Genomic DNA, 22,821 nt, shown 5'->3' with positions numbered 1-22,821 from the left:
CATCTTCCCTCCAAGAATTTCAGTTCCTCCGACCTACTCCTCCTCATTTCTTGTGCATGCTATGACCCCTTTGCAGAAGATTGCAGTACCACTTTTCCTGCCCCTCTTCCTCCCTCTAGAGAGCTGGGGAGTAAGGGGGCTCATTTTTTGGAAGGAGAGACCTGGTCCAAACTCCCCCCAAAACCAGCTCCTCCCAAACCCCCACTTGCCTTGGAAATAGGGGCCCAAACCCCAAGTCCCCCGCAACTCAACTCACAGCACGTGGAGAGGAGAGTAGCCGGCAGCAGAAACCCCTGGGGGGTGGCGTCCATGCCCCTGACACCGCCCCCCCCACGGGCCCCCTTGAAGGGTGGGAGCCGCAGACACCGCTGTTTCTCCTAAATGTAGCGGCAGCTCTGACTAGGACTTGCTATCTGTGTCATCCCTACTTCCCAGGCTCCCCTGCTCCTCTCTCGTTTCCATGGCAACCAGTCTGGCGACAGCTCCAGAGCATCCCCCCTCCCCTCCCCAGTCCTGGGTACCACTAGGGGTTGATCCAAACCACACGCCATAGCTATTTTTAGCCAAAGTCCCTCCTTCTGGACAACTCAGAGCTTGGCTCCTCATCCCCTCATAGGAAAAAAAAAATGAAGAAGAAGAAAGAGAAAGCTGGCACAGTGGCGCTTTCCTAAGAAGCTCCTTGCTCAGGGGAAAATACAAGCCCTCGTGTATTTGAGAATAAGGTGTTAGGTGCCCTGGGGTTTCAGAGGGCCATCTGGTAGCTGGCAGCTCACCACCTTCAACAGGGGCCTCCGTGTGCAGGTGCTGCCCTCAGGTCAGGCCCACCATCACGGTCTCTAGTTTTGGATCTACTCAAGGAAGGGAAGAGGGTCAGGGCCTCTAATTATTGTCACTGATTTGCATTGTGACCCATAGGAGTCACTTCACTTCCCTCAGTGTCAGTTGTTCCATCTATACCAAGTTGTGGACAAGTATAAATATTCCCTTTCTGCCTGCTTTACAGTGTGTGCAGATCAAATGAGGAAAAAAAAATCAACGGGCTTTGAAATGTATTTTGTTCATAACAAAAACCCTAGAAGCAACCCAAATGTCCACCGGAGAGAAAAGCTTCGGTTAGGGCTTACTAACTATTCACTCAGCACACGTGTACGGAGCCCAAGTGCCAGGCAGTGTATTAGATGGGGTGGTTACAGAATGAGTAAGTCCCTGCTCACAAGGAGCTCATTAACCCCTGAGGGAGAAAGACACATAAACACACAGTGGCTACTGCTACTAATTCATTGAACATCAGATATGAACGGGACACAGGCCTCATTGAATCCCCATGGCAACTCTATAAGGTAGGTATTATTTTTCCCAGTTATAGATGAGGAAACTCAAACTAAGACATGTTAAGTGATTTATCAAATGTCACAGAGTTGGACAGAGATAGGAGTCAAACTCCCACATCTGTATCACCTCATGCTTTTTAATTTTTTTTTAAAAAAAGACTTCTTACAGAGTAGTTTTAGATTCAGAGCAAAACTGAGAGGAAAGTTACAGAGATTTTTCATATGCCCCCTGTGCCCACACATGTCGCCTTTCCCACCGTCAACATCCCCCACCAGAGTGGCACATTGGTGACAAGTGATGAACCTACATTGACATCATAATCACCCAAAGTCCATAGTTGACATGAGGCTTCACTCTTGGTGTTGTACATTCTGTGGGTTTGGACAAATGTATAATGATGTGTATCCACCATTATAGGATAATACGGAGTAGTCTCATTGCTGTAGAAGTCCTCCATGCTCTGCAGAGTCAATCCCCCTTCCCTAACCCCTGGCAACCACTGCACTTTTTCCTGCCTCCATTGATTTCCTTTTCTAGAATGTCATGTAGTTGGAATTGTACAATACGTGGCCATTTCAGATTGGCTTCTTTCACTTAGTAATGTACATTTAAGCTTCCTCCATGTCTTTTCATGCCTTTGTAGTTCACTTCTTTTTGGCGCTGAATAATATTCCACTTCAGGATGGTCATGGTTTATTTATCTATTTATCTACTGAAGGATATCCTGGTTGCTTTCAAGATTTGGCCATGATGAATAAAGCTGCTACAAACATCCAGCAGTAGTTTCCATGTGGACACAAGTTTTCATCTTCTTTGGGTAGATACCAAGGAGCGTGAATCCAGGATCGTATGGTAAGAGTATGCTTAGTTTTTAAAGAAACTGTCACACCGTCTTCCAAAGTAGCTGTACCATTTTGCATTCCCATCAGCCACAAATTCCTGTTCCTGTTGCTCCACATTCCTGCCAGCATTTGGTGTTATCAGCCTCAGCCTAGTGTTCTTTTCATAAAGTTACACTGCCTCAGTAATGTAATATCTGTGGCATATTAATATCATAGGCTACTGTAAAGCCATAATAATTGCTGTGTTTAAATGTGTGAATGTATGTATAACACACTGTTACATAAAAAAGCAGGACCTAAAAATATTCTCATAAATTGATCATGATTATACAGAAGTAGCTTCAGGAACACTGATAAAAATCAGAACAAAATTTGGAGAAATAGAAATATTTTAATGTTCATTTTTTGCCAGGGGAATAATTAAGAGCAGAGACTGGTTTACAAATGCAAGGTATTGCTGCTTTTGTTATCAGTATTATTAGATCCCAGATATGGGTCTGTTCATCTCCAGATCCTTTAAATTTGGATCAAGAAAATATGAATTAGAGGAGCAGGAAGACATAGAGATGGACACAGAGGGCTAGAAGCTCCTGAAATGACCTGGAAAGGGGGGAAAGTGGGTACTGGGTAACATAAGCTCAGGAGGCAATGGCTTGGGTTATCAAAGCCCACCTCTGTCCACTACTAGCTGGGTGAATCTGAGCAATTACTTAACTTCGTTAAGCCTCAGATTCTCCATCTAAAAAAGAAGACCGTATTATTCAGCTCTTAGGGGGTTGTCATAAAGACTACATAAGGCATTGCCTGACACATTGTTAGTACTCAGTGAATGCTAGCTACATCTTCCTCTTTCTCCTCATTGTCTTCTTCATGGTCATCTTCACTGTCACCATCAGCACCATCATCTCAGGGATGTCCTGAAAGCCCCACCCTGCCTGTGCCAACTTCCTCTGTCCTGGCACCACCCTGTGAGGCCTGCAGGGGGCACTCCCGGCATACTGCCCTCTCATCAGCTCACTTGCTGGTGTTTCTTCTTGTTCCAAGTGGAAATATCAAGTTTTCAGCCGGAGATTGGCATCAGGAGTGCTGTTAAAGCCCCAGTCAACATCCCCGTCTCCTGGGTCTGGTCCTGTCACCCGAGCCTTGGGACTGCTAGTCTGCCCTTCTCTGTCCTGCCAAGCAGCTGCTCACGTTGGTTCTACTGTGCCAGGAGCTTGGAGAGAAGAAACCAAACTCCTGGGCAAGAACCCATTTGCATAGAGCTGGCCCCATTTGCTGGAGGGGGCATCACTGGCAGGGCCCTCCATGAAGCGATTTCAGACAACTCCTCACCTCAGCCAGGTGCCCCTGAACCTAATCTTGCTGACAAGGAAGGAGACCACCACTCCCTCACCTGATTTGCTGATCCTGCAGTTTCTACACTTTACCTGTTATCTAACCTCAGCGCCTTATTTATCATTGAGCTTGAACTGAGGCAAGAGAAAAAGAGTTTTCCTAGGCACCAGGACACAGAAGTATAGACAAGATTCTAGCTTTTGGCCTGGCATGGTGGCTTACACCTATAATCCCAGCACTTTGGGAGGCCAAGGCATGCAGATCTCCTAAACCCAGGAGATGGAGACCAGCCTGGGCAACATGGTGAAACCCTGTCTCGACAAAAAATACAAAAATCAGATGGGAGTAGTGGTATGTGCATGTGGCCCCAGCCACTCTGGAGGTTGAGGCGGGAGGATCGCCTGAGCCTGGGAGCTCAAGGCCGCAGTGACGCAGTGACCCGTGATTGCACCACTGCACTCCAGCTTGGGTGACATAGATCCTGTCTCAAAAAAAAAAAAGAACCGTAGTGCAAAGTAGAAAAAGAGCTTAGAAAGAGCCTACTGTGGCATGTCACTTGGAGAACAGGGAGCAGGTGATACTTTTGGGAGAAAATAAAAGGTTCCCTTCCTCCAGCAGACAGCTCTGAGCTGAGTGCAGGAATTGACAAGCTGAATGCAGTTCAGTCCTGAACTTGCCCCGTCAGCAGGTGCCTTTGTGGCATCCCTGAGCTCAGCCAATCTGGGGAGGATTCCCTGAGCAAGATCATGAGACATCTTGTGCAAAGGCTTGCAAGTAGGAGAGGAAGCATGATGGGGAAGATACGAGACGGTTGGGGATGTGAGTTTTGTGGAGCAGGGAGGCCAGTCTGGTTGATTGTAAAAATTTGTATAAGTTCAAGTGGGATGGAGCCCTAGAAAACGCAGAGCAGAGGAAAGATACGGTTGAAGGAGTAGGTGTGGCAAATGACTGTAGCTGAAGATTAGAGTGAAATGGGGAGAAGCAGAGCACAGCTCCAGGCAGATGGAGCCCAGCTGGGTTCCTGAGGCTGAGGAGCTTGCTGCCTTTCTGGCTACTTTCAGCTGAGCAGGAGGATGAGAAACCCTCTCACAGAGTTCTGTCTTGCTATAGGACTGGGTAGAGATAGGCTAAGATTTAAAAGTTATATGACAATTAGAGGTGGTACAGGATTAGCCCTTACTTTACAGATCGGAATAGGTCCTAAGGAAATAGTCAGGGTTGAGACTCAGGCCACCCGACTCGAGGTTCCGCGTGTTTTATTCCCAGTTGCCTCCCTCCTACCTCCTACCGCAGTGCATTGGGTGTTAATGGAACTGCTATCAACTGGACCCAATTGGAAAGGTACTAGAAGCACCTAAAGAAATTGTTTTTTTCCTTTTTTCTTTTTCGTCTCTCTCTCTCCTTCTTTCTTTCTTTTTTTTTTTTTTTTTTTGACAGAGTTCTGCTCTGTTGCCCAGGCTGGAGTGTGATCTCACGTCACTGCAACCTCCACTGCCCAGATTTAAGCGACTCTCTTGCCTCAGCCTCCCAAATAGCTAGGATTATAGGCACACACCACCACACCACCATGTCTGGCTAATCTTTTTTTTTTTTTTTGTATTTTTAGTAGAGATGGGGAGTTCACCATATTAGCCAGGCTGGTCTCAAACTCCTGATCTCAGGTGCTCTGCTGGCCTCCGCTTCCCAAAGTGTTGGGATTACAGGCATGAGCCACCGTTCCTGGCCGTTTTTTTCTTTTTTAAAGGAAAAAAAAATCTTTTTTTTTCTTGAGACAGAGTTTTGCTCTTGTTGCCCAGGCTGGAGTGCAATCATGCAATCTTGGCTCACGGCAACCTCCGCCTCCCAGGTTCAAGTGATTCTCCTGCCTCAGCCTCCCAAGTAACTGGGATTACAGTCATGTGCCACCACGTTCGGCTAATTTTTGTATTTTTAGTAGAGATGGGCTTTCTCCATGTTGGTCAGGCTGGTCTCGAACACCCGACTTCAGATGATTCGCCTGCCTCAGCCTCCCAAAGTGCTGGGATTACAGGTGTGAACCACCGCGCCCCACCAGGAAAGAATTCTTTAGTAGGTAACTAAGTACTCCCTAACTTATGTCTTATAAATGTGGGTTTGTGTATATTGCATTTATTGTAAGGGGTGATCTGCCTACATAGTGATTCATTAGTGACTAGGGGATCATAGCTCAGTCCTTCTCTTGTATTTCTCCCCTGTGGCCTGAGTCACTCAGTTACGAGATGCTCCCCCTACTAATGGAATTTTTTCAGCACTGTGGGATGTCAGCACCAAAATGCCACTTGGAATCCTGAATCCTGTGGTGAGCCATGTCAGTGTCTCTGTTCTTTCTAGCCACTTCCCCTGACTTGTTAAATACTGCCTATTCTGAGTCTCTATCATGCCTTCCAATTCAAAGCTTTTCTGATCCCCTCTGTCCACACCTGCTTTTCCCAGCACAAGCACCTCATACTGCTCTCCACCTGTGGATTCTCTTTCTAAAACAGGCTCTGCACCCCAACTCTCCTCCTCTTCTTCTCTGAGGTGGTCTCTGCACCATTATGAACAAAGTAAAAGTAGAGATGAGGCCAAAGCTGGAAGCAGTGAATCTGAAAGAAGAAGTGGAAGAGAATAAGGAAGACGCAAGTTGGTAAACTGAGAGAAGAGAGAGGGGTTCTCAAGAAAAGAAGCTTCTGCTGTCACGTGTCCTGGTGGACGCTGGATGTTGTAAGTCTGGGGAATTTTTTATACCAACACGTACTCAGAGGTCATAGCCTCTGATGGACAGGATTGTGTTTAAACCATGCAAATTCCCTCTGGAATTATCCTGAGACAAGCTTTGAGGTCAAATATATGTGAATTCAAATCCCAAAACGAACACTTTCCAGCTATGTTAGGCAAACCACTTAACCCCTCAGAACTTCAGTTTCTCCATTTCCTGATCTATCTGACATAACAAACACTCACAAATATTAGTGTCCTATGCCCTTATTACTGATTCCTTATTGGCTCCTAGAGACTGCTCTAGGACTTCTCTTTTGCAAACAAATTTAAAAATGAAAACCTGCAATTTGATATGTACAAAGGAATATAGATGGTGGATATATGTCTATATGTTATAAAGCATAATTTAAGAACAACAACTCAATTTAAATCACTCTTTTAAAATTAGAACATGACAGTGCTGTTGAAGCTACCTGTTTACTTTTCCACAAGTTCCCACCCCTGCTGTTCTAGGACTTAGAAAGTCTTTCTTTATGATTATTATTTTTTTTTGAGATGGAGTTTCGCTCTTGTTACCCAGGCTGGAGTGCTATGGTGTGATCTTGGCTCACCGCAACCTCCGCCTCCTGGGTTCAAGCAATTCTCCTGCCTCAGCCTCCCGAGTACTGGGACTACAGGCGTGCACCACCATGCCCAGCTAATTTTTGTATTTTTAATAGAGACGGGGTTTCACCATGTTGACCAGAATGGTCTCGATCTCTTGACCTCGTGATCCACCCGCCTCGGCCTCCCAAAGTGCTGGGATTATAGGCGTGAGCCACCGCGCCCGGCTTATAAAGTCTTTCTAACTGTCCAGTCCCACCCTACTCTATTCTCACTCTGAATGTTAGTAGATGACACTTCTGTAGATTACTTGTAGTTTTTTAGTCTGATTGACCAGAGAGGTAACACAGAATTAAGGAAGTCATGAGCCCTTCCAGCCTTGGAGAGGAAGCTGCCAAGTTCAGTTTGGGGGCCTGTCACGTGAAGGCCCCTTCACCACAAAGTCTCTCTTTCTGTCCCTGCCCTCTGATTCTCTCTTCCCTCCCCCTCAAAGGAGCACCCTAACTGGGCAGCGGAGTTTGGATTGTGATCTGTTGAGCAAGAGGCACCTGTCTGGGGTTTTAAAACAAGGGCACAGGGACTGACATGATGAAAACAGTTGCCTCTTCCTTTGAGATTGGAGAGAAAGATGAAGGATGGGTCAGGTCCTGGGCTGTACTGATCTTTCTGATCCTGGTAGTGGTCATAGGAATGAAAAAGGACGTTGCAAACAGATGCAAGAAAGGGAGACTTGACAGCATTTGTTGGCTTAATTGACATGTCCAGGAATGAGCCCAAGGCAAGGCGAAGAGTAAAGGTCACTTGTAGTTTTTTCTTCTAATTGACCAGGAGTAACACAGAACTAGGGAAGTCAAGAGCACTTCCAGCTTTTGGGAGGAAGATACTGAGTTCAGTTTGGGGCCTGTCAAGTCAGGACGGAAATCCCCTGCAAGCAACCAGAAATATGGAGCTCCAAAGAGAGTACAGTATTGAAGATAGAGATTTGGGCATCACTCAGGGACAATAGTTGGAGCTATGTAAATGACAAAGGCTCAAGGGGCAAGACACAGAAAGAGAACATAAGGCTGAACCTTGGGTATTAAAGAAGGTAGCTGTAGCTTTGGGTGTATAGGGGCAGTGGAAGAAGATGAGGCTAGAATGGCACCAGGTCCGGGTTATAATAGGCCTTCTCTTCCAGGGTAAGGAACTTGGATTTTACTTATAGATAGTTGGCAGTTACTGAAAGTTTTAAAACTTGGAAGTGATATGGTCAGATGTGTGTTTCAGATAGGGGTACTTTATTGGTACTTAATTACTTTTGAATAAAGAAATTCATAATCCAAAGAATTATTAGAGGAAGACTGGAGGTAGGAAGACTAGTTGGAAGGTTGCTGCAGGAGCCCTGTTGTTTTAGGCCATTATTGCGTTGCTATAAAGAAATACCCAAGAAAGGAGTGGTGGCTCAAGCCTGTAATCCCAGCATTTTGGGAGGCTGAGGTGGGAGGATTGCTTAAACTCACAAGTTCAAGACCAGCCTGGTCAACATAGCAATTTTTCATCTCTACTAAAATTTTTTTTAAAAATTAGCTGGGTGTAATGGTGCACACCTGTAGTCCCAGCTACATTTGAGGCTGAGGCAGGAAGACTGCTTGAACACAGGAGTTCAGGGCTGTAGTGAGCTGTGATCACACCACTGCACTCTAGCTGGGGGGACAGAGTAAAACCCCGTCTCAAAAAAAAAAAAAAAGGATTGAAAAAAACCTCACAACTTGAGACTGGGTAATTTATAAAGAAAAGAGATTTAATTGGCTCACAGTTCTGCAGGCTTTACAAGAAGCATGGTGCTGACATCTGCTCGGCTTCTTGGGAGACCTCAGGAAGCTTTTACTTATGGTGGAAGGCAAAGCAGGAGCAGGCACATCACGTGACAGAAGCAGGAGCAAGAGAAGGTTGAGAAGAGGGGGTGTTGCCACACATTTTTAAATGAGTACTCACTATCATGAAGATAGCACCAAGCAGCGAGGGACCTGCCCCCATGATCAAAACACCTTCCACCAGGCCCCACGTCCAGCACTGGGGATTACAATCCAGTATGAAATTTGGGCAGAGACAAGATGCAAACTGTTATCACCTGGTGAGAGGTAATGGTGTCCTAAACTACAGCAATGATAGTGGAATAGAGAGAAACGGGACAATATTGAGGCGATTTAAAACATAGAGGCATTGATTCAATAAGGGAGACGAGGTGAGGAAGACTGAAGAATCTAGGATGGCTGCCATGTTTCTAGTTGGATGATGATAGTGTATCTACCACAGTAGAGAATAAATGAAGAGGAGCACTCTTGTGAGCAAGGTGACATGTTCTACTTTAAATATGTTGACTTTGAAATGGATATCCAGGTGGGCTGGACATATGGACACGTGGGTGGTAGCTGAAGCCAAATGCATGGATAACACTTTGGAAAAATAATAAGTACGTAATAAATGTCTGTTAATGATTCCATAAATCATGACAGTCCCTTTGCTTTCTCTTCTCTGGTGCTCTTCATGTTTATTTTGGAGTTCCACCAGAGCCTCCAAGACAAGCTTGTCAAACCCACAGCCTGTGGGCTGCATGCAGCCCAGGACAGCTTTGAATGACGCCCAACACAAATTTGTAAACCTTCTTAAAACATTATGAGGCTTTTTATTGTGATTTTTTTTTTTTTCAAAAAGCTCATCAGCTACTGTTAGTGTTAGTGTATTTTATGTGTGGCCCAAGACAAATCTTCTTCTTCCAGTGTGGCCCAGGAAAACCAAAAGATTGGACACCCCTGCCCAAGTCCTCTCTGTCTGTGAATGTCAAGACTGTGGCTCCCTAAAGGATCTCTTGGATGGATGTTCTATTCCTTGTAACTTAAAGTTGTTATACCAGCCTTGTAGGCTGGCACTCAGACCGTCTCACCACAGCCCCTCACGCATATTGACTTAGGAAGAGAGGGCATTGGGAATGTGAAGAAGAAAAACTAGAACACTGTTTCTTTTTTCTTTTTGTTTTTAGAGACAGAATCTTGCCCTGTCCTCCAGGCTGGAGTGCAGTGGCACAATCTCAGCTCACTGCAACCTCTGCCTCCCAGGTTCAAGTGAGTCACATGCCTCAGCCTCCCAAGTAGCTGGGTCTACAGGTGCCTGCCACCATGCCTGGCTAATTTTTGTATTTTTAGTAGAGACAGGGTTTCGCCATGTTGGCCAGGCTGGTCTCAAACTCCTGACCTCAGGTGATCTGCTCACCTCGGCCTCCCAAAGTGCTGGGATTATAGGCGTGAGCCACTGTGCCTGGCCTGTTTCTAGTACATTGTCTGGTTTCTATTTCTCTCTTCTCTGTGAGTAAAGTTCTCAAAGTGTAACCTATACTTGCTAACAGTTTCTCACTTTCTAGTGTAACTTGTAATCTGGTTCCCACCTTGCTCACTCTTTTGAAATTGCTCTCAAATGTCACTAGTGACTTTGTCACTGCCAAACCCAATGCCTCGTCTCTCTGTACCTGTTGGCACTGTTAGAACCTCCTCCTTAACAGTCTCTCCTTCCTTGGCTCCATGACATCTCACTTTCTTTGTCTCCTTCCTGCCTATCTGGTGGATTCTCTTTCACTCTTTGGGGGTCCTTCTTCTTCCCATCTGCTAAACATAGGTATTCCTCTCTGTGCCAGGCACTCATCTCTCTGTGCAGTCTTTGTTAGCAGCTATGCTGTTCTCATGGCTTCAAGTCATCCTGCCCTGGCAGCAACGACCCCCTTTCTCCCTCCGGTTCTGACCCCTCTTCACAGCTTCCAGCTCTGAACTCATCACTTCCTCTTCCACCACCTCATCTCCTCACCGGGTGGGATCCCCCACTAGGCTCCCTGTGCTTGTGAATGACCTCGCAGTTCTGATCACTTGACTTGAGACTCTAATATGATCTCTGAAGTTTCCCTTGTTTGCTCATCATGTCAAGGTGGCTTCAAAGGTTTTTCATTTTCTTTGGATTTTTCTCCAATTCATTTTGTGTGTTCCACTTTTCACCATTGCCGTGCCGATTTGGGCTGTCATCTCTTCATGCTTATATTATTGGAATTACTTTCTATCTAGTCTACTTGACTACTGTATCCCCTTCATTCAAACTATTTGGTCACCTCCCAATTAATTTTTCTAAAATTCTATAGCTTTCTCCTACCCCGTCCTTCCCAAGAACCTTCAATTGCTCTCTGTTGCCTACAGAAACTCTGGCCTGACCACAAATCAGCACAACTCTGCGTTTCTTCCGGGTGTTCCCTTTAACACAAACACTGCCTCTGGTGCCTAACTTTTAGTCCAGTCCTTCCAGCTTCTCCAATGAGGCTATTCAAAATGGACATTTACTTATCTATGGCTTTTAGAGGTTAAACTCAGCTACATTCCTAGTTTCTTTCCTTTTTAACCTGAATTTATAGCAACTCAATATGGTAACACTGATTATTGATTAGCAATTAAATGTTTATGATGATCAAAAATGAGGAAATAATTATATTATTCTTTTTTTTTAAATTGCATTTTAGGTTTTGGGGTACATGTGAAGAACATGCAAGATTGTTGCATAGGTACACACATGGCAGTGTGATTTGCTGCCTTCCTCCCCATCACCTATATCTGGCATTTCTCCCCATGCTATCTCTCCCCAACTCCCCACTCCCTGCTGTCCCTCCCCTACTTCCCCCCCCTCCCCGCGACAGACCCCAGTGTGTGATGCTTATATTCTTCTTTAATAAATGCTGGGTGTGTGTGTGTGTGGGGGGGGTGAATAAAAACCTCTCAAAACATAGATTCAGGTGATTAAAGAAGTCTTTGGTGATGAAAGGGTTGAGAACCACCACCCTGCATTCTAATCTAGTAAATGAGACAGTTTGATGCTGTTTCCCAAGCAAACTTGTATTTTTACGTCTCCCCAGGACTCTGCCATGTTGTTCCCTCTGCCTTAAATGGAACCGAGCCCTGGGGACTCCCCACCATGTCTCAGCACTTGAATCTTCTTCTTCCTTTGGGACCCTAATCAGATGTTACCTCTTCCCTCCCACATCTGCTGGGAGCCCCCTGAGTAGAGTGAGCTCTCCCTTTCGCAGCCTTCGGTACCTCCCGCACTTCGCCGCGGGTTCGGGCCTTATCTTTCCTTGCGGAGAAATTCGCTACAGGTGGGCACGGTGTGCTGCGCGTCACGCACCCAGCACCGCACCGGGGACTTAGGAAACGGTGAACAACACGGGAACTGTGCCCAAGGAAAGGGAGCCCAGACCTACTCCGCCCCAATCTCACTCCCAGGCGCCGCCTTCGGCGCTGCCTGCCGGGCCACTGGGCCGGTCCTGAATTCATTTCCACTTCATTAACTCTGCCCCAGTCCCGCCCCCCGGCTCCAGCTCTCGTAACCCATCTCTGACACGACCGTCTCCCTTTCCTTCCTTCTCCCTTCCCCTGTCACCCTGCCAGCTCAGCTCCTATCGCTTCGCGTATCGTCTCTTCATCTCTCTTTCTCCCCGGGTCTGTCTGGGTCTCTGTCTTTGGATATTTCACTCTGCACCTCCATCTGTCTGGTTCTCCGCTTCCTTGCCCCGCACGCGCCACCCCCTACCCAAGCCCCTCCAATCCCGGCGGCTCGAGCCTAGCGCTCCACTTTCCCATTGGTCGGTCCGGAGCCCCCCGCCCCCGCCTGCCCGGCCCCCCTCCGGGCCCCTCCATTCACACAAAGTTTGGCTCCGGCGCTGCGGAGGGAGGGGGCGGCCCGGCCCGGCCCAGCTCTGCCCCCGGCCGGCCCGACCCCGGCCCCGGCCCCCGGACAAGCCCTTATCTGATCCCAGCTCCGGGTTTAAGAGTCCTGACCCTGCCCGTCGCACGGCTCTGCTCCTTACTCCTGCCCGCCCAGTCCGTCCATCTGTCCCGCTGCCCCGCGGCCCATCCAAGGGGCCACTGCACCTCGGACCCAAGGTAAGATACTGGCCCTGATGAAGGAGTGCTGCCCCCCGCCCCCGGCTGGGTCCTGTCCCCCTAACTCTCCAGAGACATCGGGGCCCCAGCTCCCCAGTCCCTGTCCTGCCTGGCCCCAGAGGTACCGTCTTGTTCCCCTGCCTCCCTCCTTGGGCAGTCCCAAACGGAGCCTCCTGGGAAGGGGTCCCCACTAGGAAACTACCCAGGCTGGTCATCTCAGCCCTCTCATCTAAGGAAGGGGCTTTCCCGATGCCCCTCCCACTGGGGAGACCGGCAGTTGCATTCCCGCTCCTCTAGTTAATACAGTGACAACCACACATAACGAGGGATCCTATACACAGGCACACCAGACAGTGCCCCCTCCTCCCCATATGGACAGGTTACACCCATCCCTAGCCCCTCCCCCACCCCCCATAGAGTGACAATCACGTAGTGACACCTGTGATTGCTAGTTCACACATGGGGAGAAAAACAGATATTGGCAGCTTAGACTGGGGAGACATAGAAGCCTGCTGTGCTCCAGACCCCTGCCCACCCAATCTCTTCCTTCCATTATGAGTGGCTCCCATTTCAAGACATCCCTCCTCATTGCTCCTCACCCTCACCCAGCTGTTTCACATTGAGATTTCCCGGAGGAAAGAAGCAGAGGCACTTCTAAAGTGAGAAGGGCAGATTGGGTTCTATAAACTCACCCTCCAGACAGAGACGTCCTTTCCCATTTCATCTCTCCTCTCACCAGGAACTTAACCCAGGGCACCTGTGTTAGGGAAGAGATGAAGGATGGAACTTCCTGATTTGGGAGAGGAGAGCTGAACCCAGGAATGGGTAGAAGGACAACAAGGGAAAAAGTGGAGGTGGGTTCTGGTGTCTTGAGGTTTAATTCCAGTGAGTGCCCCAGGCAAGGTGAGGCAGATGAGGAAGTGGAGATGGTGAAGAAGCTGGTGCAGATTTGGACCCCAAAGAGGCCAGCGCTTAAAGCCTGCTTCTGTTGCTTACTAAGACAAATTCTGACTAAAGATGTCTGGCCAGTCTGCTCTTGCTGTGGTGTTTGAATTTCTTTTCTCCCCACTGGGACTGCTTTAGGCCATCTGGGTGGGAGGGAGATAATGATGGGATATTTGGGGCCCCCATGTGAAAGACGGTCTTGTTCAGGGGTGTGAGGAGGGCCCAGAGTGGTTGTCACGAAATCAGCCCAGGAGGGGTGGGCAGCTACCACTGAGTTCAATTTAGTTTCATCCTGAAACTCTCCCTAATCTCCAAGGATTTTTGAACATATTCCTGGCATGATGGTGGGTACCATCCTGTGCCAAGTTGTAGGGCTTGTAAATTTCTCTAAGGGTAGACTGGGTATGGGGGACCAAGTTTGGAAGGAACCAGGCATCCTGACTCATAGCTGGTTCTTCAGGGAGGAAGAAATGAGGGAGGAGGGGGACGGAAGGCATCATGCCAGGGAGAGGGTCCAGGGCTGGATTGCGGAGGCAATAGGCATGGCCCCGGCAGTGCCAACTCCTTTCCCCGCTGCCTCCCCCAAGTCCTCTGGTGGTGGTGGCGAGGGAGGAAGGGAGGGAGAGGGTGTTGGGGGGTGATCTGGGCCAGTCCAGCCTCCCAAAGCCCTTGCCAACCTGGGTCCTGAAAGGAGCTGCTGTTTTCTGAGCCATCCCCCCACCCCCCACCCAGAGGCTGAGCAGCCAAGTTGTCTCAGCGGATATCAAATGGCAATGACTCCACTGATGGGGGGTGTGTGGGGGGTGGGAGTGGCAGGGGTAGCAGGGTTATGGTTCCAGTCCCTCTGTGGCTCTAATGCAGAATCCCTCTGCTACCCCTTACCCTGAGGGAAACAAAATCTGTCTCCCCAACATCTGACCCACATCCAGCCTATGGGTACATATGTTTGTGTGAAGGGATTAATAATCTGCCCGCTGGTATCCCCCACCTCCTCTATGTGCCCCGATGAACCACATTCTAGCTCCCCCCACCTGCACCACTGCGCATAAACTCATTTACAGCTCCAACTTGGTTGGCTTGAGCTACAAGGAAGTGACTGGCAGAGGACCCAGGGACCTTCCTTCCCTTGTCCTTCCTAGGGACCAGAGAGGCTGGGACACTTGGGTCAGGGTGGGCTCAGATGAAGTCCTCTGGAGTCATTCTGTGATTGGTGGGATAAGGGGTTCAAAGCTCTAGGGGGTGGGTCATGCAGAAAGATCTATTTCCTCAAAGGATACTCCTGAGTCTCCTAGCAAACTGCTTGGTTTCTGCATACAAGATAGAAAGATAGGCTGAGCCTCCTGGCATTGGTGGGGAGGAAAAGGGACATTGGGCAATGGAGTCCCTAAACTTTCCTGCCGCAGGTTATTTAGGACGGAAGAAAAAAATCTCCACTCTCCCTCCCCTCCTCGGCCTAGATTCTTCTCTTGCCTGACTGGTCAGTGCTACTGTCCAGGCTGAGGCCAAGCTGTCCAGGATAGCAGTGGGGCCCTGGAAGGGGGCAGAGAAGGAATCAGCCAAGGCGCATTGTTGAGATGAAACTACAGAAAGATTGGAGAGGAAAGGGAGATTTAAAATATAAGTGTTTTAGCACCCAATGATGGGTGGTTGGCTGGGCAGCTCCTGGGAATGAGAGCTCTGCAGTGCCAAGTCACCTTGGTCTCTCGGCAGGCTGAGTTCGATGCTTTTCTTCCCTCGTCTGAGTTTAGTCTACGTGTTGCCACCATTCTTCATGAAGAGAGTGCATCTGGTGGCCCCTCTTCTGCCCCTCCCCCATCAGAACCTTGAAAGGGCAAAGAGCAAGGGCTTGTGGGAAAAGCCCTCCCGTGGGTGTCGGCCAGCTTGGAGCCTGGATTTGAGGTGGTGGGGGAAGGGAGGGGCTGGCTCTGGAATGTGAGAGAGAAGTAAGAGCCGAACTTTGCGGCCTGGAGAAGGAGGCTGGAGAGGCAGGAGCTAGAGGGGACTGAATTAGACCTCAAGCCTCCAACAAGGTGCGGCACAGAAAGGGAATACACGGCCATTGGGCAACTTTTCCAGTGGCAGAAGACCTGGGGAAAGGATTGCCGCTGCAGCTGGAAGGACTTAGGTTAGATTTCAGGAAGTGCATCCCAGAAAAGGGAAGACGTTTGAAATGGAGACTGGGAGGGAGAGAGAGACCACCTTCTGGATCAAGAAACCAAACCGAACCGAAACAAAAGCCACCAACCAAATCCCAAAACAACAAAGCCCAACCTTAGCGCTTCTGACAGGAGCGCTGGAGCTCAGAGGTCGGGGATTATTGTGACAACTGTCGGGGCCTCTCCTGGTGGCTGCTGCAGCTCTCTCTCGCTGTTCCAGGCCTACTCTCTGCTCTGAGAGACAGGAGGCACCATGGTTAAGAGCACAGCCTTGGAGTCCGACTTTGTGGATTTAAGCCTTCGTTTCCCACTTAGTAGCTCCAGAAGTCTCATCCTCACAGTATAACTGCTCCGAACTGCTGTGAGGATTCACAGTGACTATTATAAAGGGTTTGGAATGGTGCCTAGTCTGTAAAAAGTGGAGTTTCGGGTCATAACGTTTCTCCCACCACTCTACCGTTTTCGACTCTGTCATCTTCCCTGGTTCCTGGGCTTTGTCCTAACCCTTCATTGGTTTTTTTTAGATTCTGTCCTAGGTTTCTTTCTTCTCGCCCTTCTGGAGTTTGGGAAGGTAGACGAATTATCAAGTAGTTTAACATGAAGTTCCTCCCTTGATTCCAATAGTCTGGGCATCGCTTGAGGTGGGGTCTCCATACCCAGAGCCCCTGCTTTCTACAGGTTTTTGCCAAGCAGATGTCTTGTCTTCAGATTCAACAAATGAGAACTGAGCTGTTGAGCTTTCGCCAAATCGTCTCTTTCTCCATTTTCAGCAACTTCTCTTTCGGCCAAAGACTTCTGTCAATCCCCACATCTCATCCCAGCTTTCATGACCCTGCCTATCATTCTTCTCTTCTTCATCCCGCCTCTCCCTCTCCTGGCCCAGGTTTGCCCCCACAGCTTCTCTCAGGTTTATATGCCGTCCTCTTCTTGTGTCTCCTGATGGGCCTGCTCATTCCATCAGCCTAGATGCCCACAGCAGCCTCCTTAATGACCTCCCTGACCCCAGCCCCTCTCTTCTCAATTCCTTCCCCTTATCCTATAATGAAATTATCACTGGAACGGTCATCAGGAGCATCAGTTTTATCTTGCTCTTTCCCTACCCAGACACATCTGTTGCCATTGGATAAAAATTTCCCAATCACAGTCTTCAAGAGACTTTAAGCCTTTCCCCATCTCCTCCAGCCCTACATTTTGTAGGACTACTTAGACCCTATTCCTGGGAAGCATATCCCAGGCAGTCTCTGAGCCATCCTCCTCCACACACTCTGGGCCCTCACAAAAGCCATTCCAAGTCTCACCCCTCCTGCAGACCTCCATTGTCCTGTTTCCCTCTCTGCTCTGCCATCTTGCTTGTCACTTGCATTTGTGACTTGTTCCGGGGTTTTCCATGCATGGCGATGTTGGAGGAGACATCTTGTCTTCCTCATTAGCTGAGGGTCCCTCTAGGACAGGGCCTGTACCTCTGTCAGATTGGCAAAGGCATCTCTTCTCTCTCTGGACCCTCTGGCACCCAGCAAAGGGCCTGGCTCCTAAGACACAGAGTGGCTACTGTCCAGTTTGACTCTAGGTAGGAAACAGTTCTGATTGCTTATTCTTGAGGAGGAGCCTGACTTTGGAGGTTTATGTGAGGATCCTGCAGCAGGGTGTGTATAGGATCCTATTATCTAATTCTATAGGAGATCTCAAGAGAAACCCCTCTCCTACCAATGGCCCTATCCTGTAGGGATGGCTTTACCCTAAGATTACAAGCAGTAGGCCCTAGAATCCCCAATTTATAGTCTTCTAAGCATTGTTGCTCTGCTCACCTGCAAATGCAGGTATCTAGGCTCCAGAGAGCCTTTCTCCCCTCGCCAGGGTGGTCTGACTCCAGCCTCATGCTGGGCTTGTTGGCAGCATCTTCTGGAGTGGAAAAAGGGGAGAAAGGACAGAGTCTAGTCTGAGGCAGCCCCATAGTCCTGAGCATACCTCTGAGCAGGGGCTTGCAAGGTGGGAGACATGTGGGGACATCTCCCAAGTCGGGTACAGGTCTGACCTCTTAGTGTTGCATTCTCCTTGGACCGGCCTCCTCAGCTCCACCTCTGATCCCAGTTCCAACTGTTAGAGCCAGGCACACTCCCTCTCCACGTGTCTAAACCTCCCAGTTGACCCTGTGATAAAAAAGATACGGGCAAATGGTAAGAGGGGAGGGTGAGTGTGTTAGCATCTAGAGCACTGGTTCTTACACTTTTTGACCCCCCAGGACCGCTTTACATTCTAAAATATTACTGAAAACTCCAAAGAGCTTGGGTTTGTGTGGGTTCTATCTATGAATATTTGCTGTGTTAGAAATGAACGCTGGGACATGTGAAATATTATTAATTATTGCATGTTAACAAAATGACGTATTTTTAATGAAAAGCAGCTGTATTTTCCAAAGGAAAGAAACAAAAAATTAGTAAGAAGAGTGACATTGTCTTATATTTTCAGAAATCTTTTAAAACATGTGGCTTAATAAAAGACGGTTGGTTTCTCATCTGCTTCTGCATTTAGTATGTTGTAATATCATATGTCATATAGCTTCTGGAAAATTCTACTGAACACTGTGAAATATTGAAAGTGAAAAGGGCAAATAATGTATTGTTAGCATTTTTATGAGGATAGGTTTGACTTTGTAGAGCCTCTCAGGAACCCCCAGTGGTCCCTGGACCACACTTTGAGAACTGCTAGTCTGGAGGAACCTCAGAAGACAGTTTCAAAAACCTGGGCCAATTTGAATATCCTGGCTGATTTCCTTCAGCTGCCATGGTCTTTCGAATGTTCTCACTAGGGAGGCAGTGTGGGGTACTGGTTCATCATGTAAGTTCTGCCTCCATTCTACAACTCACTAGCTATGTGGCCTCAGCCAAATTATTAACAGCCCTGTGCTTCAGTTTTCTCATCTATAAAATGGGTCTTTAAAAAGCAACCACTTTTAGAGTTATTGAAAATTAAATGACATAATAGGAAAGGGCTCAGCGTAGTGCTCAATGCTGTGATCTCTCATTAAAATCCAGAGCAGTGCCCCTCAATCCACCGTGCGTGGTCCCGAAGGCAGGGAGCTGCAGGTGATTCATCCAATGCTACACACACGGGCTCAGCCCAGAGAGGGAAAGTGACTTGCCCAAGTTCCCAGAGAAGGTCGACAGCATTGTTGGGCCCTGAACCCAGGAGTTCTAAGGCCTAGCGCTGTCTCTGCTCTCCCCACCAGACTTCTTTTGTGGAGAGTGGAGGAGTAAGGTCCTGAGAAGGGGAAGGAAGCAGATCTTACCTTTCTTTTCCCCAGCAATCTCAGGTGAGCCCAGGGCCAGAGCACTACAGTGGGAAGCCTTGAGGGCAGATTGCAGGGAGAACTTCCTGACAACGACAGCTACTGGAAAAAGGAGAAAGAAAACTGGGAAGACATTCTCAAGCCCAGAGATTTTCCTGTCTTGCCTTGTGGGGAGCAGTTCTGCAAAGTGTCCCTGGCCTTCTCTCCTGGGGCTTCTGGGAAGTCTGTGATTGGGCGACCCTGCTTCTCATGAGCTGCTCAGTCCCGCTCACTGCTCTCCTCTCAGCTCTCCCACCACCCCAGACCCGGGAGCCCTCCCCAGATCACGCTTCACGCCCTGTGCTTTGTGCTGTTCCAAGGCAACGTGGTGCCTTGGAAAAGGCAGCTGGAGGTGCTGAGGCATTAATGAGGATAGGGGTGTCTGCTGGGGTTCCCTGGGCAGGAGAGGGGAAGCCTCTTCCCACAGACTGGGGAACGGGAGGAAGCAGACGGGGAGATAGACACATACTGGGAAGACCTAGTCCTGGCCCATTGGCCCTTCGGCTAAATTCCCCTGAGCTGGGCTTCCAGCTCCACCTCCACTAGTTCAGATTGAATTCCTGAAAGAGCACAGATGGGAAGGGACTTTGTCCCTAATCACTACCTCTGCTTCCCCTGTAGTAGCTTCTTCAGCCTCCAGAATCACAACAGGTGGAGATTGCAAGGAACCCCCCAAGGAAGTAGAAGCCCCAAAACCCCAAACCCTGAGCACATAACACATGTCCTTTCTGCTGGGGTTGGAGGGCTCGCTGTGTATTACTCCGTTTTTCTTCTCCTGCCTACACGATTCCTTTGCATAGATGGTCAAACTGAGGCAAAATGTGGGAGGACTCAGACTGCCCACCCACTTCTTTCTAGAGCCTAGCCTGGGACCGAGGGGCCTGGCCTCCCACAGCCCCTCCCCCTCCACTCCTACCAGTCCTTGCAGCTTTTTCCATTTGGAAAGTCCTTTCTGGCGAGTGGCAGGTTTGGGGGCCCTAGTCTAGTCTCCTCCCCTGTCTCCTGGGCAGTGGCCCCAGGGGAGCCCCTGTGGGCCAAGATCTCCTCAGTCTCAGTCCTGGCCCCCCCCACCCTCTACCAGCAGCACCCCAGCTCCCGCCCCTGGGCTGTGGGACAGGGAGAGGGCTGAGGGGCTGGCTCTGCATACTAATATCCTGCCCATTGTCAAAGCCCCTTTGTGCCTGGGAGCTCCATTGAGGCGGCTCCGGGGCGGGCACAATGGGGGCTCTGTCCCCTAGTTCCCCCAAACAGTCACCTGCTTTCAGAGCCTTCCCCCAGCCCCCCCTTCGCCCCAGTGTCCGGAGGGCCCAGAGAGCACGGGGGAGTGGGCCCTGGGCCAGGGGGGATGGGCAGGAGGCGACCCCCCCACTCTCTGGGCAGGCTGAGGAGATGGGCATTTGTCAGGGCAGGCTGCAGAGGGCACACAGAGGGGAGAGGCCCTAGGCTCACAGGGGCGAGGGCAGTCTGTGGAGGAGTTGGAATGCAGGTTCTATGCAGCGTGAAAAGGGGAAGGGGCACTCAGAGCCCACTCCTCGGTTCCATATGCTCAGCCTGGGCCTGTGGCTGCCGCCTCTCCTCCTCCCACCACAGGACTCCCCGGGGCTCATATATGCAGAGACACACAGGCACACACTCATCTATGCAGCCCCACACAGGGCTCCCAACCCATACCCAAGCGGATGTGCCCAGACACAGCACACCAACCCCGCCACACAGACTGCATGTCCCCACCACCATCCCCTGGCATATGCACCTGCGTACCCACCCTCTGCCCACCCCACCCCTTTCCCTTTTGCACCCCGTCCACGGCCGCAGGCATCTCAGCACCGTGTCCCTCCCCCCATGCCCTTGCCGCCCTCTGCTGCTCTGACACAGGTTATAACAAGTTTGTACTTGTTGTGACCTTAAGAATGTGGCCCTGGGGCTGAGAATGTCCCGCTGCCCCAGACCGCACCTGCTTATAGGTTAACCATGGACACAGCCTCCACTGCACTCTGAGCACGGCGCCCATTCCCACCCCAACCACGGAGAGAGTAAGGTGGGCCAGGCCGCCCACCCCAGAGCTGAATCGAGTACCCTGGACTGAGCTATATATGAATAACGAGAGCTCTACCTGGCCTCGCTGGCACAGGTCTGGTGTCACCATCTTTGCCTTTGCCCAGGGCACATAGGTATTTCCTAGCCCTTCCAGACCCTGGGAGATAGATGGGACAGTTATCATTTTCCCAGCAAGGCTCTGAGAGGTGAGATGATGTGTCCAGGCAGCTGGTGGCAAGGCTGGGACTAGAATGGAGGTCTCTTGCTTCTAGGTTTTTCTTTTTGTATTTTCTCCCTGCCAACAATTTGTCTCTTGGCCTCACTCAGATGACCCCACCCCCCAACCTATCTACAAATCTAACAGAGCTGTCTTTTACCCACCTTTTTTGGGAAGGAGTAGGGGCATGGTGAGGGGAAGGGGTGGGGAGAAGAGTGGGTCTAGGGACCTTAAGGGGGCTTCTGGGTCTAGAAAGAACCTCTGAGGGTCACCTTGACCCTTGCATTACCCCTAGGCAGAGTGAGCCTTCCTCCTTTCACTTCCCACCCTCCTACAGGCCCCACTCCTGCTATGAACTCTGGATCTCTGGAAAGTAACCCCACAGCCTTCTTAGCTAGGGTTTAGAGTAGGGGATCTCTATCAATTACAGGTCTTTTATGATGCCTAGCACTGGACTTCTCAGTTATTATCCTATGTCTGCACGAGGATCTGTAGGCTGTATCTATGGTTCACTTGCTATTCTGGTCCAGAGCATCTTCTAGCAGTCAGGAGCAGATGCCCTAAAAAGGGAGGAGAGGAAGGCCCACCGGGATCCCAGAGACTTGAGGGCTGGCTGCGCAGTGGTGTGCTGGGGCCTGAGAGGGTGGATGGGGTCACGGCTGCAGAAACTCTGTTAGATAGAGAACAAAGCTGATATGGGTTTGCTCATCAGTAAATATTATTGAGTGCTGATCGCCATGATCAAAATTTCATGGGAGAACCCCAGGGCCCTCCTACTCCTCCTCCCTGCCCCTTATCTAGAGTGCTTCCCCTCTGGCTACTGGATTCTCCTTAAGCCACCTCATCCATCTATCTTCCTTCGGGCAGGAACACGCCTTCCCCAGCCCTTATACTCCGGTGTGATTCTTTTGCCTCCAAATGTCCCCTACTGGGGAAAAAACTGTCCAAAGTACAACTTCAACTTTCCCTGCTGTGCTTGGGCAGTTACTTACACAGGAGATGGAGGACAGTGAGACATCCACCTCTGAATCTAGTTGTGTATCTAGGCAGTGTCCTCATGCCATCCCTACCCCATCCTCCTTTTTTTCTTTTTTGAGATGGAGTTTTGCTCTTGTTGTCCAGGCTGGAGTGCAATGGAGCAACCTCGACTCACCACAACCTCCACCTCCTGGGTTCAAGTGATTCTCCTGCCCCAGCCTCCCGAGTAGCTGGGGTTGCATGCACCACCATACTTGGCTAATTTTTTTGTATTTTTAGTAGAGACGGGGTTTTTCCATGTTGGTCATGCTGGTCTTGAACCCGACCTCTGGTGATCCACCCACCTTGGCCTCCCAAGTGCTGGGATTACATGTGTGGGCCACCA

General features: G+C 49.5%; 1 protein-coding gene and 1 long non-coding RNA gene across 4 annotated transcripts in view; one reads left to right on the top strand and one right to left on the bottom strand.

Annotated features, from left to right (window-relative positions):
• Positions 1 to 1,122: 1,122 nt before the first annotated feature.
• Positions 1,123 to 22,821, bottom strand: part of LOC105715371 (uncharacterized) — a 51,492-nt gene continuing 29,793 nt past the window's right edge. Inside the window, exons 3-7 of one of the 2 annotated variants that reach the window (XR_001107027.2) lie at positions 19,166 to 19,267; positions 17,912 to 18,026; positions 17,685 to 17,778; positions 13,471 to 13,535; positions 1,123 to 6,112 (exon numbers count right to left, since the gene is read on the bottom strand). This is a non-coding gene — a long non-coding RNA (uncharacterized LOC105715371). The remainder of the gene's footprint in view (positions 6,113 to 13,470; positions 13,536 to 17,684; positions 17,779 to 17,911; positions 18,027 to 19,165; positions 19,268 to 22,821) is intronic. The other variant, XR_001107028.2, reaches the window with a different exon arrangement.
• Positions 12,643 to 22,821, top strand: part of KCNJ10 (potassium inwardly rectifying channel subfamily J member 10) — a 33,112-nt gene continuing 22,933 nt past the window's right edge. The window contains exons 1-2 of one of the 2 annotated variants that reach the window (XM_012449689.3): positions 12,711 to 12,778; positions 13,518 to 13,632. In XM_012449689.3, the coding sequence (XP_012305112.1) occupies positions 13,600 to 13,632 (33 nt within the window). In that variant the 5' untranslated portion in view covers positions 12,711 to 12,778; positions 13,518 to 13,599. Of the gene's footprint in view, positions 12,779 to 13,517; positions 13,633 to 22,821 lie in introns of both variants that reach the window. The other variant, XM_012449690.2, reaches the window with a different exon arrangement.

Source organism: Aotus nancymaae, unplaced genomic scaffold, assembly GCF_030222135.1.
Source record: "Aotus nancymaae isolate 86718 unplaced genomic scaffold, 86718_ANA_hifiasm-v0.15.2.pri h1tg000108l, whole genome shotgun sequence".
NCBI classification, from domain to species: Eukaryota; Metazoa; Chordata; class Mammalia; order Primates; family Aotidae; genus Aotus; species Aotus nancymaae.
This window is presented reverse-complemented; position numbering and strand designations above follow the sequence as displayed.